Below are 22,681 nucleotides of genomic sequence, written 5' to 3'. Positions count from 1 at the left end.
CTAGGCTGGAGTGCAGTGGAGCGATCTTGACTCACTGCAAGCTCTGCCTCCCAGGTTCGAGTGATTCTCCTGCCTTAGCCTCCTGAGTAGTTGGGACTGCAGGCGCATGCCACCATGCCCAGCTAATTTTTGTATTTTTAGTAGAGACAGGGTTTCACCATATTGGCCGGGCTAGTCTCGAACTCCTAACCTCAGGTGATCCACCCACCTCGGCCTCCCAAATTGCTGGGATTACAGTCATGAGCCATGGCGCCCAGCCCGGGATTACTATATATTTCTTCAAGACTTCTACATCTTCACTTTCCATCTTTTAGTCATGCATAAAATCTGAATTTAGTTTTTTATCTGACATTAATTTTTCCCCTGTTATCACTCTTATCAACTTTTAGTGACACTCTTACCATTAAATATTACATTCTCTGGCCGGGAGCAGTGGCTCATGCCTGTAATCCCAGCACTTTGGGAGGCCCAGGTGGGTGGATCACCTGAGGTCAGGAGTTCGATACTAACCTGAGCAACACAGTGAAACCCCATCTCTACTAAAAATTCAAAAATTAGCCAGGCATGGTGGCATGCACCTGTAGTCCCAGCTACTCACAAGGCTGAGACAGGAGAATTACTTGAGCCCGGGAGGCGGAGGTTGCAGTGAGCTGAGATCATGCCACTGCACTCCAGCCTGGGTGACAGAGTGAGACATGTTCTCTCATTTTCCCATATTTATCAACCTAAATTATTCATATATGAATATACTGAAGTTAGCACTGCTCCTTATTCTCTCTAGCACATTGAGGCTTTAACCAAGTAATTTCACATACATAAAATGGTTTGACTTCATGTATCTCTATTTTCTCCTGAGAGGACCAGTATATACCAGGTTACAGCCAATAACCTCTAAGTAGTTAACTAGGTATGAATGGCTGTGTATTATCATAGTAGATCTAGTCATTCAACAAATGCTTACTGAGCACCTACCTTGTGCTTGCCATTATTCTAGACACTGGGAATACAGTTACGAACATTAGTAAATGGTACTGGACGGTATTAAACAGGCCAGGGAAATCTAGGCCAGTCTGTAGAGTTTGGTTTTAGCAAACCCAACAAATTTGAGCCACTAGAGCCATACTGTCTCCAATATGGTACCCACTAGCCACATGAGGCTATTGAATTTCAATTTTAAATTAATTTAAATTAAATTAAAAATTCAGTTCCTGAGTTGCAACTAACCACATTTCAAGTGCTAAACAGCCACATGGGACTAGTGGCCACCATACTTAATAGTGTAATCGTAAAACATTCCCATCAACGTGGGCCATTCTATTGGACAGCGCTGCTCTAGAGATAGTGGAACAAATATGGAAATTTTTGAGCCTATTCAAAATTTAAAATATGTCTTAGGACAGCATGATTCCCTAAATTAGAAGCTGGCCTAGGCCCAAATTGCCAAAAAGGTAGTAGTAACTAGGTTGATTCTTTGACCCAAACTAGTATTAACAACAACAACAAAAAAAAAATCCCAGGATGACACAGGTATATGGAATTCTTCTGAATTACACAGCATAAGTACCTGTATGCCTGTCCTACTTATGCCCACTTAAAGGATACTTTTGGGTTTGGGACAACTTTCTTTTTTTTCTTTTTTTTGAGACGGAGTCTTGCTCTGTCACCCAGGCTGGAGTGCAGTGGCACAATCTCGGCTCACTGCAAGCTCTGCCTCCCGGGTTCATGCCATTCTCCTGCCTCAGCCTCCTGAGTAGCTGGGACTACAGGCGCCCGCCACCACGCCCGGCTAATTTTTTTTTTGTATTTTTAGTAGAAACGGGTTTTCACTGCATTAGCCAGGATGGTCTTGATCTCCTGACCTCGTGATCCACCCGCCTTGGCCTCCCAAAGTGCTGAGATTATAGGCGTGAGCCACCGCGCCCTGCCAGGGTTTTGGGCAGCTTTCTAAATAACCTGCAAAAAACACTGTTCCCCTTTTAAAAACAAGTTTTTAAGACACACCTAATAGAAGGAAATGTTGTAACTCGTAATCTGTGCTGACCCATCCCTCATTTTATTTACTAAACATTTATACTGTAACACTAGACTAGAGATTGTCAAATACAGATTCTAAGCTCTCACAGAGCACGGACAAGCTTTTCCTGAGTTCTGGAGCCCTCCTAATTGCTAGCCTCTCACTTTGTAACATTCTAATTTAATTTGTACCAAGGTTCTGCAAATATTTAGTGAATGTTGATTGATGGTCTGCACTCATCTGTTCTAACTTGTGTGTGTGTGTGTGTGTGTGTGTGTGTGTGTGTGTTTTTCCATTCAGTCTTCCTGATCTATATTTTCTCTTTACTTAACAGACAGTGTGGAGCATTCATTATTAAGACAATTGGGCAGCTCTAGTCCAGCTCAACTGATTTCTTGTCCAATGATCCTTGTGTGGCCGAGATCCAGCTTCAACGAACCAGCTAGAAGCTGCGCGTTGTGAAACTTAGTGTTAGTTAATACCTCACCATACTCAGTTATTCCACTATAAGCTGTCTAAATTTGATGAAATTTGCTTTTTCAGCTGTTCTACAAAATTATTTAGGTAGATGTGGCATGTTGGTTTTTTATGTGCTAATCTAACTGTAATGACCTTTTCTACAACATGTTTTATCCATTCCATAAATAATAACCACATTGGGAATAGTGAGGTGTCTTTTATTTTCTCTGCTTTGTGTTATTTTTTCTTAACAAACTATTAGATGTTATGTTTCATATTATTTGATATTTATTTTCATATTTAGGATAAGAATCATTTTTAATTATAATACTTTTAATACTTTCATATATTTTACAACAGTATACTATTTAATCTTAATGACTTAATTCTATTTTTGCTTTGCTGTTTTGTCATTTAATATGCTTTTGTCTAATTTTTCATTCATTTGTTACTGTTACTCCTTATTTAATTTTGCGTCTGCCATGGTTTTCAGAATCTGAATAGTATTTATACTTCTTTTTTTAATAACATTTTCCAAATATTAGAAATACCATCAACATGATCAATATTCTTGCCTTTTCATGTAATTTGACCATATTAAATTTTTTCAATGTTTGAGACAACATTGAAATATTCCTATAACATAACTTATTTGGTATCAAATTTTATAAAATATGGATCCACCTTTGGAATTTTGATAAAAGAAGGGTTCATCTCTGACATGATCCCATAACATTGACTGAAATTCCACCAAATTAATGTTCTTTGAATGCTTTAATCCTTAAACCCTTTCTTCTTATATGCAACCAATATATTCAATTATATATGTGATTAATTTTTAAAAGGACAATTGTTTTCATAAAACGCAAAACTATTTTTTACACCAAAGGAAAATTTTAGATCCTGATTCTAAATAAAATTTTATAGTAAAAATTGGAAAATAGATGGGAGGGGGAGTCATTCATTGTTCAAAAGGTACAGAACAAATCATAGGGGTTTTTAATCTCTAAAATTTCTACAGTAGTACAGGAAATATTCCTCTTTACATTCATTTGCAGTTCTTTCACTGACCTCCTAATTTTAGGTGGAGGGGGCAGGGGAGCCATAAAAGTTGATATTCCCCTAATAAATCTATCTCTTTCCTCCCCTGTTTCAACCCCAAATGTATTTCATGCTCAGCAGCAGAAGAAGAAATAATAGGATATAGATCACAAAGGTTTTTCCGGTGAGTCAAATAGGGTGTTTTCTTTTGAAACCGTAATGAATATGTTTGCCATCAAATGGTTTCATGAGAACAGTAGAACCTTATGAATGTATACTAGCATACAAGGATCTCAAGTACATTAATTATTCTCAGTTTTAGGAATGTAAATAGATTAAGTCCCACAATGAAATTTCAGAAGTTTTTGTTCTGTAAGTAAAAAATTACTAACCACTGATGTTCGAGATTTTCTTTTAATAGCACTATCCTTGAGAACCAAAAAGTTTATGTTTTGATTTTCAAATGTTAAACAAGATGCTAAACAAATCCTGGACTGTTAATAAAAATTAATGATGTATTATTGGATAAGGAATTTTGATAATAATTGATGCCCAAGTTTGTTTCTTCCACAGCTATATAGATTATATGCATACACATTTATACGTTTATATACATATATAAACACATATATAATTTATACATATGCACTTTCTTAGAATTTAGCTTTGAGAAGCTAATAAAAATTTTGAAGTTTGACAATTGAATAAATGGAGGATATCATTCAGCCTTCTTCATGGCCTAGCTTAATAGCCCAAACATGTTACTTTTTTTTTTAAGAGACAGTCTTGCTCTGGGGCCCAGGTTGGAATGCAGTTATGTGATCATGGCTCACTGTGACCTCAAACTCCTGGGCTCAAGCCATCCTTTCACCTCAGCCTCCCTAGTAGCTAGGATTACAGGTATGTACCACCACACCCAGGTAATGTTTTATTTTTTGTAGAGACAGGGTCTTACTAGGTTCCCCAAGCTGGTCTCAAACTCCTGGGTTCAAGTGATCCTCCTACTTTGGCCATCCAAAGTGCTGAGATTACAGGTGTGAGCCATTGTACCCGGCCCCACACATGTTACTTCTAAAAACAGATAGATTGAGAGAACAAAAATTCTCCTTACATATACTAAGTAAAGCCCATTTTATTTCTTTCTGTTTTGTAGTATATCTATAATAGATAATTTTGAAAATTAAGGTTTTACTTAGGACCCATTTCGAAAGGCCAATCTGAAGAAATTATCTGAAATTCACTGGATGTTAAAATAAAATGGATAATACAGATATTAGTACATGTACCAAAATCACACGGTAATAACTTCGCAGCCTGTTTTCCAAAAGTCTCTAATACAATCAGAGATAGGAGATGGTACCATGTCAAAAGACAAAGAATCTTGGGAAATTAGACTTTAACTTCTTTTGTCAGCTGATTTCAGAAGGATGGCTTGGAAAGAGGTATGATTTAGTTTATAACAGATTGCTTTATAAATTTCTACTGACAAGAACAGTACAATTATTTTCAAACACATTTATACATGATAACCCCCATATGTAAGAGTGTGTTTCCTGGATTTATGCTACACTTAACTATAAAATAATGATTTGAGGTCACACACAAAAATTCTTTGTATCTTTCCCAGAAATTGCACTTCAATAGAATTAAAATACAGAATCAAAGGACTTTAGAAGGGCATCCGATACAACTTCAATATCATGCTTCAACATGCTCTTTGTTACTGTAATAAATCGTTGGCCTCTAGACCTATAGTTTGACTCCAATTTATACTGAAATCACTATAGACTTAAAAGTGGCAAAGAGGAAAATTATACTCAAAGAATTAACATAAATAATATTCATAATTGGTGCTGTTTCTTTCAACTTTATTCAGTGTTTTTATCCCTGTGCATAAGTCGTTAAAAATATGGCATCAGCTTTGTCCTTCCATGTTGAATACCACTCTCTGATTAGCAACTACAGTGGCTGCTGTTTGTTGGACTTACTCTTCCCTTTGAAATACAGGAGTGTGAGAAGCGGCCTCTCTATACTTAGATACCAAGGCCCCTCACTTCCTCCCCTGCTAAGAGTCTTCTCACTTCAGGAGATAAGCAACAGTTGGTGGTGGTTCATCAGAGAAAATTTGGGGGACCTAGATCCTCACACTTCTTGGAATGTACCCATAAGATTCTGGTATACCCTTAGGCCTGAAAAGAGAATGTCTAAGAAGAAAGTTCTTTAATTAGACTCCTACTTTTTTCTTCTCCATTGCTTCCTTCATGAGATGGTGAAGATAAAACACATCTCTAAGAGTTTTTGTTTCCTGGGAAAAAATATCATTTTAAAAGATGGTAGTTTTGTGTTGTTATTTTGTTCTATAATGAGTCAGGTTTCTTTCCAGAGGTATAAAGCCTTCAGAGTAACTGCCCCTAACGTCTTAATATTTATTTTCTCCCTTTACTAACCACTAACAAGTTCTGTGGCATTCTCTCTATACCTTTGTCTTTGATAGGTTTTATTCCTTTAAAAAGTATCATATAATCTATGTGTTATCTCAGTAAAGTATTTTCTTCATCAAATGGGACTTGTGGTATTTAATAGTGGCTTTACTTTCACTCATGAAGCATTTGAGATAAAAAGCATTTCTAAGTTCATCCTTCAATATCTCATAGTATTTGAATTTCAGATGCCCGTTGGGGTAAAATTGCTCATGTCATCATTCATTCTGTTTTTCTAATTAATCTAATGGAATATAATCATCTGAAACTTGAGGCTTTGTGATAATCTATAGTGAAGTCCTTTTATAGAAATATCTTGGTGACTGGAGCTTTTATATAACTATATTATATATATTATATATATCCACAAATATGTGTATGCATACATGTATACATATAAAGAAGTATAACAGAGAAAACATATATTATTTAGAACAGACAATATTATTGTAACATTACTTATTAACAAGTAGTGTGGCACCTATTTTAGGTGTCTGGACTGGGAATCTGAGGCTAGAGACAGGTTGTAATTTTTTAACAGGTGAGTTTTTGCAGCTTTAACAGCTATCATTCCATCCCTTTGTAGAGGATATCAAAAAAGCAACTGATAAATCCCATCTAATTAATGGATCAAAATTCTGTGGACTTATTTCTAGTTTTGGGGGGAACTGACCAACATCTGATTTTTGAGAATATAAAAGTCTGAATTCCTTGTTAAGATTTAGTTCTTGGTCAGGCGCAGTGGCTCACCTCTGTAATCCCAGCACTTTGGGAGGCTGAGGTGGGCGGATCATGAGGTCAGGAGATTGAGACCATCCCGGCCAACATGGTGAAACCCTGTCTCTACTAAAATACAAAAAATTAACCAAGTGTGGTGGTATGCGCCTGTAGTCCCAGCTACTCGGGAGGCTGAGGCAGGAGAATAGCTTGAAACCAGGAGGCAGAGATTGCAGTGAGCCGAGATCACGCCACTGCACTCCAGCCTGGTGACAGAGCAAGATTCCGTCTCAAAAAAAAAAAAAAAAAAAAGATTTAGTTCTTCTTGCATCAAATGTTTAACTGACAGTTTCCTACAGAACTGGAGTATATATATTTGTTTGTATTGGCAGTCTAAAGCATTATTTATTTTTTCCCCTACTCCCCAGTGAATAAATGACTTTGTTATCTTAGTAACCATATTAAAAACAACAAGGGAGAATTCAGAACATCTTTTCACATCACCTTCAGTGTGCACAGGCTCCTTTGTTAGCCCCACTACGCCATGTGAATATTATGGTTATGCCATGATATGGGAAAAGTTTAGAAAGCAGAAGAAAAGATAATGTGTTTGTTTTTTTATGGGACTTTTTGAAATTAAACACTTTTTTTAAAGATTCAAACTTTGAATTGGGCTGTAAACCTAACACTGTACAACTCATTCAATACAACTCATTAATTCACTTGCTTCTTGAAAATTACTTTCTAAATCACTGTCACCTTTGCTTAAATTTTATATATCCATTACAGAGAATTCAGCTTTCCTTATTTTCTTCTAAATGATGAATTATTTGGAGAAACATCCAGAATTCATCCTAAATGTCATTTCTTCATATAAATCATCCAGTTGGCCTTTCCTTATTAAACATCCTTCAAACCAAACATCTTCATACATGCTAGCTAAAGGTAAGTGACAGTACAGTTTTTACTGACATGATTTAATCTCAGGTCATGCAGTTTCAAAAGAAATCTCATCTTTATTTAAATAAAGTACAGTTAGTTCTATTAAAGTAAGACAGACTTACAATTACAGTCTGCCTGAAAAAGGTCATGTGTATAACGTAACTACATCTCTTCTCAGAACTGATTACATCCTTAGACACATGTCAAGTTCCAATGTAATTATTAGTTTAACCTTCTCTGAAACAACATTATATGGACTCAGAATTAGGAGTCCTTGTTCTCCAACACATATTTCCTCTGGAATCTCACCCCCACCTGCATTGATGAGCAGCAGACTTGATTTTTATTATCTATATAGAAATCAAGGTGATTCACCTATAGACAAGGTCCTCTGATGTTTCATCAGTCATATCAAATTCTGCTTTATCTTCTGCTCCTTGTAATAGTCAGACAGTTCTTGACTTTGCTGATCTCTGCTCAGAGGCCTTATATGGGGTAATCATCTACTTATCATCCAAATATGAATACTTAAGAGGGAAACGGGGCACCAAAAAGAATTAAAATTATATATGTTTTGAAATATGTGTTTATTGGCCAACAGAGAAGTTTGCCATGTTAATAAGCCTATAAAATCATCCTATTCAAAAACTGTTTTTCAAAACTAAAATTCTAGTAATACAGTAAGTGTAAGCCTAGACTGTCTCAGGGAAATTAGAATATAACTAATATTCCTATTAATATATTACACAATAAATGTAACATTAAATCAGGATCAAAAAGTGTGGCCTAAAAAGGGATTAAGCTGTAGAGGCTAGGCCTGGACTGCTTTATTACTTTAACCCTTGAAGCCTTATGGTTTCCACTTTAGCCAGTGACTTATACAGCTATATAAACAGATTGACTTATGTTTAGATATAAGCCTATTTTGCTATGTTATAAATATGAAATCATAGAATTATATAATTTAAGGACTCAAATAAATCCCAGAGATCCTATTATCCCTTACTTTATATATGAAGAAACAGAGTCTATAACTATGGAATAGTCTTAAGATACTAGTCTTGAAATTTTGGTAACTTAACCTGTGTTCACTCTTCTACAGAAAAGCTTTGCTTAAATCATTGAAGATTGTTCAAAGTCTACGATAATATTTGAAGTGAAAATGGTATTAACTTTGTTGATGATGTGCTATAAAGTCCTGCTTAAAATATCACATTTTTTCACACTATATTATTTCAAAACAAGAGTAATACCTTATGTAGCACCTTACAATTTACAAGCACTTCACTCACATGCATTATCTCATTTTATCCACTCAATATTCTTTTAGATAATCAGGCACTTTTTTAGGAAAGAAGTGAAGCTCAGAAAGGTTAAGAGAATTTCCCAAGGTGACATTACTATTAAGTGTTAGAACTCAGAACTTTCTTTTACTAATAAATGGTCACCTTCGAGGAAGCAAGTGATTTCTGGGGAGTGGCGGCGGGAGGAGGGTAGGAGGAGTGAGAGGGAAGTTCCTTAACACAATGCTTTTCAAAAATAATTTTTGTCCCATGTAAGAATTATGCACCATCTTTCCTTGAATCACCAAAATTAAATCTAATTCGAATAAAAGTGTACTCTAATCCCTTTAGCATCTGTGAATCTGAATCAGAAAATATTTCATTTCTAAAGAAAGAAACAAATTGTGATAAACATAAAACTGTTTAATCATGCTTTTATCAAGTAACCTAAATATGAACCAGTTTTCTAACCAAAATAGTGGAAATAAATTACCCCAGAATTTAATTTTCTTTAGAAGCGTGCAAGTCAGCATTCTGGGAAATATAAGAATGAACACAGCGTGAGAAGAAAGAACTTCTAAGGTATCCCAGAAAAACTTTAATCCCTGCCATAGCAAAAGATACCTAGAGGCTGTGCCATGTCCTCTTTGTGTATTGGGAACATGGCACATTTCCACTGCTTATGAAAGAATAAAATTCACCAAAAATAAATGTTATTTTTCTTCTTTCTTCCTTTCCATTTTTCTTGCTAATTGCCACAATGTAGGCATGTATCAGTCTTAGTACAGGCCCTCCATGTAGAATTTGCTATTTTGGGAAAGGGTTATTCTAGTTTAGTGTTCCTTTTTACATCCTAATGACAGGTACCAGACTTTTTATACTGATAAAACTTGATGTGGCTCTAAGGTAAATGGGTCATTATCATAATTGCCCACTGAAGTATTTTTAGCTCAAAAATTATAACAGTGCCTAAGGTTAAATACAGTCTGTCATTGCAGTGAATTTTTTTCACAACACTGATTTTGATAAACCACCTTTAACTTATTATTAAAATACACCATAAATGTGTTTCTTTTCTAGTTGAAAGACTATCTTATGACTTCACAAGTGATAATTGTGCATTTACACAGAGCTTATTCATATTGCTTTAAGATACTTGATAAGAATAAACTCTCTGTGTAATTGCACAATTTAAAACACTTGACCCTAGAGTTATCTAGGTCTTATATGCCATAAGAAATTATCCATTATTTTTATTACTTGCTCCTGATACTTACCTATTCCAGCAGTGGCAAATTGTTTGATTGTTGGTAGACATGCTCAATGTTTTGGTAAGTCAGCAGAGTGGCCTATGTACCCAAATCATGAAAATTACGATATATAATCAAACATACCTCTTTACAAAAAATTTGCCTTTTACCTTAGAATCTTTAGCTAATTTCCCTTAACTCAATAAGTCCCTAGTTAAGTTTTTGGAAAAACTAACAGAACACTTAGTATTAAATTTCTGTTGTTAGATGCAGGCTGAGCAGCTGATTTGGCCTAAGTGCTACTTCAAAAGTTGTGTTCATCTTTATGAGGTTAACCCCACCTCCTTGATACTTGCATTCTTCTTCAATCACAACTCAAATCACTTAAAGCAGGCAGAGAAAATTACAAGATTTTTAGGTAAAAGGATTTGGTTATATCCTGACTCCTGAAGTAGGCATTTACTCATTATGGATGCCTTAACTGAAATTTCCTTATCTCAGTTTCTTGAACAAAACAATATCTCAAAGGATCCTTATGTTCAGCAGTGGATCGAATAAAAATCATTTGTTGGAACACAGAGTCTATTCATTGCATGTTTTAACAGGATGTTACTCTATTAACATGAAGTAGTATATTAATTATTCTCTGATTTTCTTTGGATAGTTGCTTTATTACCTATCAGATCTGCTCTTAATTTTGTATATCATAAGTTCATAAATCTTTTTTTCAACAAATCTTTACCAAAGTTCAGGGATGATACAAAGAAAGCATAATCTAATAATTTAGAAATACCATTGGATGTGGCCTCAGATCCCTTGAAGTGAGTCTCTTTTTATAGCCCTAGAATGCCTCCTTGTGCAGCAGCAGGTTATAAGGTCACCTACTTTTTCTAGTGGGAATTTCCTAAAACACACCTTCTCTCCACAGAATCCAGGCCCAGTTAATCTGATTTTTTAAATCTTTCCCTGAAGTAATTATAAAATTAGAGCCATTTAAAATGCATTAAAACCTTAATTTTCTTTAAATCTCTTAATAGGAACCAAGGTTAGATTCTGTGAGAAGCTTTTCTCAGCCGTCTTCTGTAGGTTTGAAACCTTGATATTCTCAAAGCCCACACTTTCATCCTAGAAAAGATTTCAGAGCAGAGGATTCAATTCTTACTCCACCTTCATCTACTGATTCTGTTAAGTAGAATCTTGGGTAACTATTTTGTCCAATAATAAAAAACAACTAGCTCCAAATGTGATCTGGTAACAAATATGAGGGTTTGGATGTGCTTAAGGTTAAATGTTTTTGCTTTTATAAGAGAATTAAAGAAATCTTAGTAACCAGAACATTGGAGGTGCAGGATAAACTAAATGTTTCCTTTTTCATTCACACACTTAAGTAACATAGACTTATAATCTGTAACAAATAGAACAAAGGTTACACTATAAGACAACAAAAATCTTGAGTTTGAAAAATTTAGTTATTATCTGGCTATTTTGTCAACATGATAATTTCATATACAACCACATAAAAACATCTTTGGTGTTTAGATTTTTCCATTTTATTCCAGCTGTTTCATATTTGTAGACATAGCCATGGCATGTACAGAATATGCATGCGTAGCAACAGACCATTTGTATAATATATTACAGTTAAAAAAAAAAAAAAAACTATCTTGCTAGGGAGATATGTCAAGTAGATTCTAGTTTCTACATTATTTTGATTTTACTGCATTTAACTTTGTGTATATTTTACATGTATTAAATGTTTTGATGAAACATTTCAAACTCTTAAGTTTATATTAGAAATGTTGGCAAACTATCTATAAAATATAATCTGTATATATATAAAATATCCAGAAATCTGTCATATTTTTATTTTATACCAATTACAATGGCCAAAATTGACACTATTCTTAAATATACTTAATGATTATCTGGATCATCTCCATATCTATTTTTGGCCCTCTTTGGCCATCCATACATGAAGTATAAAGATCCTTATTCCTTATGGCATCTTTATTTATTTATTTATTTATTTATTTTGAGATGGAGTCTGGCTCTGTAGCCCAGACCAGAGTGCAATGCCACAATCTCGGCTCACTGCGAGCTCCACCTCCCGGGTTCATGCCATTCTCCTGCCTCAGCCTCCCGAGTAGCTGGGACTACAGGCGCCCCCCCACCACGCCTGGCTAATTTTTTCTATTTTTGCTAGAGACAGGGTTTCAGCGTGTTAACCAGGATGGTCTCGATTTCCGACCTCGTGATCTGCCCGCCTCAGCCTCCCAAAGTGCTGGGATTACAGGCGTGAGCCACCACGTCCGGCCCCTTAAGGTATCTTAATAAGTATAAGCATTCACTGCATATATCATGTTAGACTCAATACATATTTCTTCCTATAACATAGTGACACTGTCAATATTCCTTTTTATCTTTCATTCAGATCTTAGTTTGTGAGGTTTCCAGGCTTTTAAAACATTAACCTTAACTGAATCAAATTTACATGTTTCACCTTTTTTTTTTTTTTTTGACACACTCTCGCTTTGTTCCCCAGGCTGGAGTGCAGTGGCGCGATCTCTGCTCACTGCAAGCTCCGCCTCCCGGGTTCATGCCATTCTCCTGCCTCAGCCTCCGGAGTAGCTGGGACTACAGGCGCCCACCACCACGCCTGGCTAATTTGTGTGTGTGTGTGTGTGTGTGTGTGTGTATTTTTAGTAGAGACGGGGTTTCACCGTGTTAGCCACGATGGACAGGCATGAGCCACCACGCATATTTCACCTTTTAAACACAAAGAAGCTATGATTGCCTGCTTTTACAGAATTAGAGAAACTTTTTACAATTAAAAAATGCCACTGTAACTAGAACATTTTAAAATTAAATAATTGCCACAGTAACTTTTCTTTAAATATTGCCTGTTTAATATATATCCCAACTTTCTTCTCTAAAAACACTATACGCCTTTTATAGAAGATTAGATTAATAAAACAATAAAAATGTTACATAAATAAGCAATATTTACATTGACTACATGGAAATTTATTCTGGCCTTTAATAAAATTCGATTGCACAATACTAGGAAATACTAGGATTTTACTATTTTAATTTCACATCCATTATAACATCTAAAGTTGATTTGTCCTTCTGTTGGGCAAGAATAAGAATTATACATAAAAAATCTTCTCATATTAGGAAGATAACCCAATAATAACTTTAGGTAATTTTATTTTACCTTGTCTCATAAAAGATAATGTACTAATGTTTCTGAGCTCAAATATTTAGATTAAGGAATAAAATGTAATGGCATAGTTATATGAAAGAATATTTTGGCACACCCTAAGGCCACTCCATCTATTTAATTTTTTTTTTCTGCAGTTTTTTTGTTCTGTTTTGGTTTTTTGTTTTGTTTTGTTCTGATACGAAGTCTCACTCTTGTCCCCCAGGCTGAATTGCCATGCCACAATCTCGGCTCACTGCAACCTCTGCCTCCTGGGTTCAAGCGATTTTCCTGCCTCAGCCTCCTGAGTAGCTGGGATTACAGGCGCCTGCCCTCACGCCCTACTAATTTTGTATTTTTAATAGACACGGTTTCACCATGTTGGCAAGGCTAGTCTCAAACTCCTGATCTCAGATGATCCGCCTGCCTCAGCCTCCCAAAGTGCTGGGATTACAGGCCTGAGTTCTGCAGCTTTTACTATTTTATTTATTTTATTTTATTATTTTATTTTTTTGAGACAAGAGTCTCGCTCTGTTACCCAGGCTAGAGTGCAGTGGCGCCCTCTCGGCTCACTGCAAGCCCCACCTCCCAGGTTCATGCCATCCTCCTGCCCCAGCCTCCAGAATAGCTGGGACTACAGGCACCTGCCACCACGCCCAGCTAATTTTTTTGTATATTTAATAGAGACAGGGTTTCACCGTGTTAGCCAGGATGGTCTTGATCTCCTGACCTCGTGATCTGCCTGCCTCACCCTCCCAAAAGTGCTGGGATTACATGCGTGAGCCACCGCACCCAGCCAGTTATTTTTAAAGTAACATGCTGTGTAGAACAAGCCCAGTAGAGTGTTATTAGAGCCCTAGTCAAAATACCATGAAACAATCTATTTCATATTCAGCTTGTCTGATGTTTTTGGCATACATGTTAATCCTATATTATTCAGGCTTATTCAAGTGTACAGCAAAGCATTTTTGTTCCACACGGCAAATTTTGAGAGTCATTATATATTCAAAAAACACTGATATTGAAGTGTTTTTCTTAGCTTATTTTAGGCAATTGGCTCTTTACCATAAACGTATTGATGTGCTTCCACATTACTTTCGTTCAGTTCTACAAAGATTATATGTTACTTTCTCACTCCAAATACAAAGTACAGAAGAACAGAGGTGGTAGGAAAATTAATGTATTCCCCCAAAAAAACTTACTCGGCTTAAATTGTGATATTTGGCTCTTATTTTGTAATGTAACATATCCATGATAGCAAAAATAGCTTTAATAACTATAAAAGATCAATGCTTTAACTTTTAATTATCAACATTTTTATAAATCATGCTATAAAAAAGAAGAGAGAGACAAAACTCTCTTTAACCTCATATAGTTGTGAAACACAATGATAGTATATAAACGTTTCCTAAATATTAAAAGTATAACTAAAAAGCATATTTTTTTCCTTTGATGTTTTGGAGAAAACATCTAAAGGATAATTTTATTCATTAACAATTTGAGATGGTTTTAGTACAGTATGTATTAATTGCTAATCATACTCAGCATCTTTGCTTTTAACATGTCTAATTTGGTACCAAAATGCTACACAATATTCATTTATATATTTGTAGCAACACATAAATTTCCTAAAATCCTTTAGTATCTACACTATTATGCAAAATATTTTAAAAGATACTAATACACATAAATCTTTTCTGCCCCATATAGGTACCCACATACTGACTTCAGTTAACCTGTTAGCATTATTTTATTTAGACTATTTCCAACTGTCTGTGAGAATAGCTTTCAATTACAGTAACATATTTAATATCCTAATGTTGTCTATTTCCTTATGTCCAAGGAAAAATTAAAATAAACGCAGCAACGCTCCTATTGTGTCCGGAATTCATGGGTTCTTGGTCTCACTGACTTCAAGAATTAAGTCACAGACCCTCATGGTGAGTGTTACAGTTCTTAAAGATGGTGTGTATGGAGTTTGTTCCTTCACATGTTCACATGTGTCCAGAGTTTCTTTCTTCTGGTGGTTACCTGGTCTTGCTGACTTCAGGAGTGAAGCCTCAGACGTTCGCGGTGAGTGTTACCGCTCATAAAAGCAGTACGTCTGGAATAGTTCGTTCTTTTTGGTGGGTTCCTGGTCTTCCTAACCTCAGGAGTAAAACTGCAGACCTTCTCACTGAGTGTTACAGCTCATAAAGGCAGCACGAAACCAATCAACCAACAGTAGAAAAATTCATTGCAAACAAATAAAACCCCAAACCTTCCACCGCCTGAAATTGGACCAGAGCTGGTTTCTCCTGCTGGCATACATTGCCTCTTTTTATTCCCTTTTCTGGCCCCACCCACATTCTGCTGATTGGTCCATTTCACAGAGAGCTGATTGGTCCATTTTGAAAGAGTGCTGATTGGTGCGTTTACAAACCTTGAGCTAGACACAGAGTGCTGATTGGTTCATTTACAATCCTTCAGCTAGACACCAAAGTTCTCCAAGTCCCCACTAGATTAGCTAGACACAGAGCACTCATTGGTGCATTTACAATCTTTGAGCAAGACACAAAGTGCTGATTGGTGCATTTACAATACTCCAGGTACACATAAAAGTTCTCCCAGTCCCCACGTGACTCAGCAGCCCAGCTGGCTTCACCTACTGGGTCCCGTGCTGTGCCCAGGGGCAGAGTTGCCCGCTAGTCCTGCCCTGCGCTCCTGCACTCCTTAGTTCTTGGGCCGTCAATGGCACTTGACCGCGGAGCCAGGGGCGGCCCCCGTAGGGGAGGCTGGGCTATGCGGGAGCCCACGGTGGGGGTGCGGGCTCCAGCATGGCAGGCTGCAGGTCCCAAACCCTGCCCCGCAGGGAGGCGGCCGAGGCCCACCGAGTTTTCCAACCTGGTGCGGGCGGCCGGCCGCAGTGCTGGGGGACCCAGCGCACCCTCTGCAGCTGCTGGCCCGGGTGCTAAGCCCCTCTGCCTGGGGCGGGCGGCGCCATCCGGCCGCTCCGGAGTGCGGGGCCTGCCGAGTCCGTGAGCACCGCGCACAGCCTGGGTTCCTGTGCGAGCCTCTCCCTCCACACCTCCCCACAAGTAGAGGGAGCCGGCCCGGCCTCGGCCAGCCCAGAGGGGCTCCCACAGTGCAGTGGCAGGCTGAAGGGCTGCTCAAGAGCGGCCGGAGTGGACGCCGAAGCCGAGGAGGCGCCGAGAGCGAGCGAGGACTGCTAGCACGTTGTCACTTCTCACTGTGTTTACCAAAAAGATTTTCATGCTTGTGCCCTAGCTGTTTAGACAGTTTGTTTAAAACTCTTGAGCTCAGACTCACCTTCCTACCTGCCTTCACATACTGAATATTTAAACATCTACCTCAGCCAACTTACCAATGATGTGGTTTCAGTAACTTGGTTCAACTTGGCTAGTCCCCTTCTCTCTGTGTTAAGCAATAAAATTTCACTACTTTTCCTCTTTTTCGATATCATACTGATTTAGGTTTTTAGAATGGCTACACAGTTATACATTTATATTGGTTTTATGCCCCAGTGCTGATAGCTCCACTTTTACATCATCTCCATGGATTATGGAAAAAGAAGTGCTACATATTCTCCTTAAGCTAAAAAACTAATTTTAGGACATCAATTACAACCAAAAGTGTTTTATTTAAAATTTGTTATGAATTAACTACCTTCTAGAGGCTGATGGTTATGTACGTAACATTTAAATAAAGAATTTACTACTTGGAGGGCTATTATTTTTTGTAGTAGGTCAAACAATATCACAATGAATGTTAAAAATATTTCCTTTATAGCCAAGCCAAAAAAAACTTTTTTCAACTCTTAAAATGGCATGAAAATGCAATCATCAGCTTTCATGCAATTAACCATATACATATTTTCAAAAATTTGCTTATGTTAGTACTTACAATTTTCTTCTATAAATAGGTTGCTTAAACATTTTAACTTGATATAATATTCCAGTAATTACTTATAAAAATCAAACAGAACTCAGTACTGTTTTGCTTTTTACATAAAATATAGGATGTTTCTGTAACATAAACTTTATAGAAATTTAAATATAAAAAATTAATGCAGTAACTTCAATTTACCAAAATTGAAGACTCTTTATGAAAGTCTTTATAAGCCGGGCGCGGTGGCTCATGCCTGTAATCCCAGGACTTTGGGAGGCCTTGCTTACCTTACAAGGTCAGGAATCCAAGACCAGCCTGGCAAAGATGGTGAAACCCCACCTCTACTAAAAATACAAAAATTAGCCGGGCGGGGTGTAATCCCAACTACTCAGGAGGCAGAAGCAGGAGAATTGCTTGAACTGGGGGGCGGGGGCAGAGGGTGCAGTGAGCTGAGATCACACCACTGCACTCCAGCCTAGGCGACAGAGTGAGACTCCATCTCAAAAAAAAAAAAAAAGAAAGAGAAAGTCTTTATAAACTCCTTAAGTGAGCTTTAAAGGTCATCTAAATATGCCATCAGGACATTTTGTATGATCTATCAATCTGAGTCTGTCAAAAAGTCATAACCTGCCATACAAAAAAAAAAAAAATGAAAAAGCATGCATACATGCTTTGCTATGGGACTATACTGCTTGCATTTAGACAGAATCCTGAAAAAATTATTTAAACATAGAATAAAAATATAGGTCTTCCTGGCCTTCCAAGTTAGCAAGAACTTTAATGCCTGTTGATATTTTTAAAATACATTTTAGATGATAGCTAAGAGACATATATAAAAAGACTCAACACAGTTCTTCAAAGACACATCATGTCCAACAAAATAGAAAAAACAGAAAAAACTGTAAAATACAGCATTGTGTATTTATTATGCAATTCATAGTAAAGTCTCTTAGTTTGGGGGTATGAGAGCTTGTCTCAACTGTGATATGAGGTGTATAATTCACCAGGAATTATCCGATCTGTGGCATTTTAGCTAACGGGGTGGTATTTGCTTTGGTAATAACCACAGTCAAGGGTATTTAATCTGGTTTCTGCAGGCTTGTTAGGAAAGATATAAGAATATAGTAATAAATGTTTGATAAATTCATAGAACTTAAATTGTTAATAAATGGATGTCATATTAATAAGTTCATTTGTATTAAAACTATGTATGAAAAAGTTTCAGTGTTTGTGGCTTCTAGTAAAATTCTCTGGCTTTGTTACTATAATAGTTAATTCAGATAAAACTTATGAATACTGATGCTTTCATGTTCAGAGATAAATGTGTATTTAAACAATTAGTAAAATATCATTAAAAAATACTTAGATTCATGAATTTATGACTATATACTTTCACTTAGAGAACTGCTGGATTCTAGAAATTGTAACATCGTTCTAAAATTAAGAAACAAGAAAATAAGGACAAACAAAAATAGGAACTATACAGTTATTTAAAATTTTAACAATTTGCACCAGCACACATAAGCAGGTTTAGGATATAAAAGAAAATACTAAAAGCAAAAGTGAAATATACCATATTTCATGATAAAGGTAAGTATATTTTTCTGAATTTCTATTTTGGCACTCATCAGTTTCATAATCTGGCTATCAAGAAACTGATTCCTCATCTTGAAACACTAACTGATGTATTTCAGTTCAAGGTTCTTATTTGGACTTTTCATCTTCAGATCTTTAAATCTCATTATACTACTTCCTCTTCCCCACGATACTTAAAACAATGCCCTCAGTATATACACATTGACTGATTGTGGTGTTGGTACTAAAGGTGGCGCTAAGGCTTTGGCATTAACACAAGATTGAGTCCCAGGGTCTTCTCTTTTTTTTTTTTTTTTGAGACGGAGTCTCGCTCTGTCGCCCAGGCTGGAGTGCAGTGGCCGGATCTCGGCTCACTGCAAGCTCCGCCTCCCGGGTTCACGCCATTCTCCTGCCTCAGCCTCCCGAGTAGCCGGAACTACAGGCGCCCGCCACCGCGCCCGGCTAGTTTTTTGTATTTTTTTAGTAGAGACGGGGTTTCACCTTGTTAGCCAGGATGGTCTCGATCTCCTGACCTCGTGATCCGCCCGTCTCGGCCTCCCAAAGTGCAGGGATTACAGGCTTGAGCCACCGCGCCCGGCCAGGGTCTTCTCTTTTACAAGCTGTATAACCCTAGCCAAGTTGCTTAATCACTGTACCTCAGTTTCTCATTAGCCTACTTATGCCTAGTGTTCCAATATTGGAACGCCAAGCATGTGGGGGTTATTTTATATCCTACAGATCAAGATCATCACCAAGGTCTGACTGCAAAAATTCAAAAAATTGCAACCTCAGGCATAAAATGGGTTAAACACAGGAAGAGTACCTCAAGGCGCTAATGGGAAAAATAAATGAGAGAACACAAGTAAGGAATACAGAACTGTTGGTTCTGTCCCCTCAACTTATTACTGAACTAACAGAAAATTTGGCAAAATTATGGCCATGTGATTCCCCCCTTTTAATAACCCACTGAAAGGACCTACTGAATAGGTATATTTGGCTGACAGTTATATTCAAAAAGCAAGCTGTTATTTTCACACAGGTATAGATGGAAAAAGACAAAGTTTTAGAGTCACAAAACCTTGACTGCCTTAATTTTTTTTTCCGACATTTAGCAGTGATGATACACTTAGTAGTAAGCATTAAAGACTGAAATGCTAATGTCTAGTATGAGTTACACTTTTACCGTGTGGGCCTTTTTTTTAATAGACTTGAACATTTCTTGTAATTTTCAATCTTCGCTTTTTACATTTTGAGGCTATGTGGTTAGGTAATACAAGTTTATAATTGTAACTTGGTGCATTATTACTTTTACATTAAATTCTACTTTTTTAGTAATGGTTTCTCCCTCGTATAGATTATGTAATATTAATATTGCTATACCAGCTTTCTTTTAATATATGCCTAGTGTTTCTTCATATGTCTTAGTTTCTTCTATGTTTAAGTATATCCCTTTTAACTACATATATTGCTTTTTAAATTTAATTTTGAATAGTTTTGTCTTTTGACAAAAGACTCATGAAGTTTTATTTTATTACAATTACTGACATATTTGTATTTATTTCTGCCATTTTATTTTGGGCTATTTACAATATTTTTCCTATTTCTTTGCCTCTTTTTTCTCCTCCCTGCCTTCTATTGCATTGTTCTTTCCTGGCTTCTGTTGTTTTCTTTCACATCTCTTTTCATCTGGCTTGAAAGAAATACATTCTATGTGTATTATTTTGTGATTAACCTAAGATGTATACCATGTTTATTAACTTTATATTTTTAATATCTATAGCTTTTTAACCAATAGAAGCTTCTGGACTGGTTTCAAAGGAAGCCAAACTACTGAAGTTGTTTTATTTAATGTGTTCCAAAAATATACAATCAGGAAAAAATGTGTAATTGGTCATATTTTTATGGAATGTATTAAGAGAATAGTATGATACCAAGCTATAACAATCATTATCTAGTTTTTGAAGCTTCATCATCATGTTAAATCCCATAAACAATTGATTCTCAACTAATGAGGAGTACATGTACAAGACATGGCCTTAATAGCAGTAGCACAGAGGTGTTAGTACCATTTCTCCCACACCATAATCTAAGAAAGGTGGCATCCTCCATTTCCATAGTTACTCCTGGGTCTGTCCCTTCAGCTAACCCAGTGAGTCAGGCCCTCTGCAGATGTTTCATCCAGAAGTGACTCAACGGCAGGGCTCATCTCTCCTTGGAGCTATAATTTTCTTCTTGTAGATGGTACACTTGGTTTCCTGAAACATCTTGACACCTCACACCATCCTGTTCTTAAGTGAGGAGCAGTGGACTTTAAAATCCGTGGTGAGTATACTGTGCCATTAGCTAAGGGAGTGAAATTCAGCTCAAGGCCAAGGATGAAACATATGTACTATGCTTTGCTTACCTTGGTGAACATCCAGGTATGGCTGAACCTCCCAAGTGGTACTCATCAGAAGAGGCACGGTAGAGGATATATTATTTCTAGTTGTCGGGGCCATAGGAAGATCCTCTTGGTGTGTAGTTCCTTCCAGTTTCCATCCCTCATCATGAAAAGTAGAAACTAATGGTGATACAATCCTAAACAAAGTATTTAAATATGGACAACTGTTTCCTGCTAGGTAGTTCCTTTAATTCACAGGATCTATTCTGGGTAACCCAAGACTACCTACTAAAGAGAAGCTAATTTCACCTCTAAACTGGTTAGTCCCTTCCCCTCTGCTCAAAGTAGTTATTGGTGACATAGGAAGGAAGCTTAACCTGGGCTTCTCCTATCCTGTCTCCAGAAAGAATAAGATACTCTTCTTAAAAGGTTAAAATTCCCATTAACCTAGGTTATTGCCGTTATTAACCTCCAAAGTTGGTGTGTTCCTCTTGATAAGTTAACCAATCCTCTCCAAAATTCCTGCAAGAGGAAGGGGCAGGACGAGTTTTGTTGTGCTGAAATTACATATATTATACTATCTTAGTTATACAAGAGACTCAAGGACTTTCTTCTAGAATCTGTGCTCTTGGTTACCCCTGTGTCCTAGCTCCTCCCAAGCTCCCTGAACTAGTAAATCATTGCTGCAAAAATAGACAAATGGCTGTCAATATGTCCACACCCTTTTAGGTCCATTGATATTCACTTTCTGACAAAAGACAAGGCAAGGACCCACCAGCACCCAGGTCTCACTTCATGATGATGTCATCCTCAATGAGGGCTCACAACCTGACCAACTACTGGTTTCACTTCAGTTTTGACATTTCCCAGAGCTATAGAGCTCAGTCCCAATCACAGGAACAACCACCTTGAGGGGTGGGGGGAAAGGGGAAGACCAGTGTCCCAGGGCCCATGTTCCAGCCTAGGCCCTTCTTAAGTACTCTGACATCAACTTAGTATTCAATTTATTGGGCTCTTCATAGCCCCTACAAGTCCACAGATTCTTAAGACAAATAATGAGGTCTACATGCAGAATAAACTGAGGTTTCAATAAAATCAGAGATTATATATATTTCTTATGATCCTTCCTATAGCCACAGGTCTTCTGACTTCTGAGGTGTCTAATCTATGAGTTCACTTGTGAAACAGCCCTCCAATATATAATGGTGCCACTTAAAATATGCATTGCCCACTTCTCACATGACTTTGCAGAGGATTACAGTCTGCTGAGTGAGTTGACGTCTTTTTATTACTCTCCTAATGTGACATCCATGAATACCTGATCTAGGCAGTGCTCTATCACCTCCTGCAATACTGCTTCCAGGAACATACCAAAATGAGTATCTGAGAACTTCAAGGGTAGTATTTGGAAGACACTTACTTTCTGGTGAAGGAATCCAGAAAATGCCAG

At 37.0% G+C, this 22,681-nt stretch overlaps 1 protein-coding gene across 4 annotated transcripts in view; it reads left to right on the top strand.

Annotated features, from left to right (window-relative positions):
• Positions 1–4,043, top strand: part of BOLL (boule homolog, RNA binding protein) — a 61,864-nt gene extending 57,821 nt beyond the window's left edge. For 3 of the 4 annotated variants that reach the window (XM_025404564.1, XM_025404567.1, XM_025404565.1), the window contains one exon: positions 2,349–2,855. In XM_025404564.1, coding sequence (XP_025260349.1) covers positions 2,349–2,372 — 24 coding nt within the window. In that variant the 3' untranslated portion in view covers positions 2,373–2,855. Of the gene's footprint in view, positions 1–2,348 lie in introns of all 4 variants that reach the window. The other variant, XM_025404566.1, reaches the window with a different exon arrangement.
• Positions 4,044–22,681: the final 18,638 nt, after the last annotated feature.

The sequence above is a fragment of the Theropithecus gelada genome, chromosome 12 (assembly GCF_003255815.1).
Source record: "Theropithecus gelada isolate Dixy chromosome 12, Tgel_1.0, whole genome shotgun sequence".
NCBI classification, from domain to species: Eukaryota; Metazoa; Chordata; class Mammalia; order Primates; family Cercopithecidae; genus Theropithecus; species Theropithecus gelada.
Note: the sequence above shows the minus strand (reverse complement) of the source record. Positions and strands in the feature narration are given on the sequence as shown.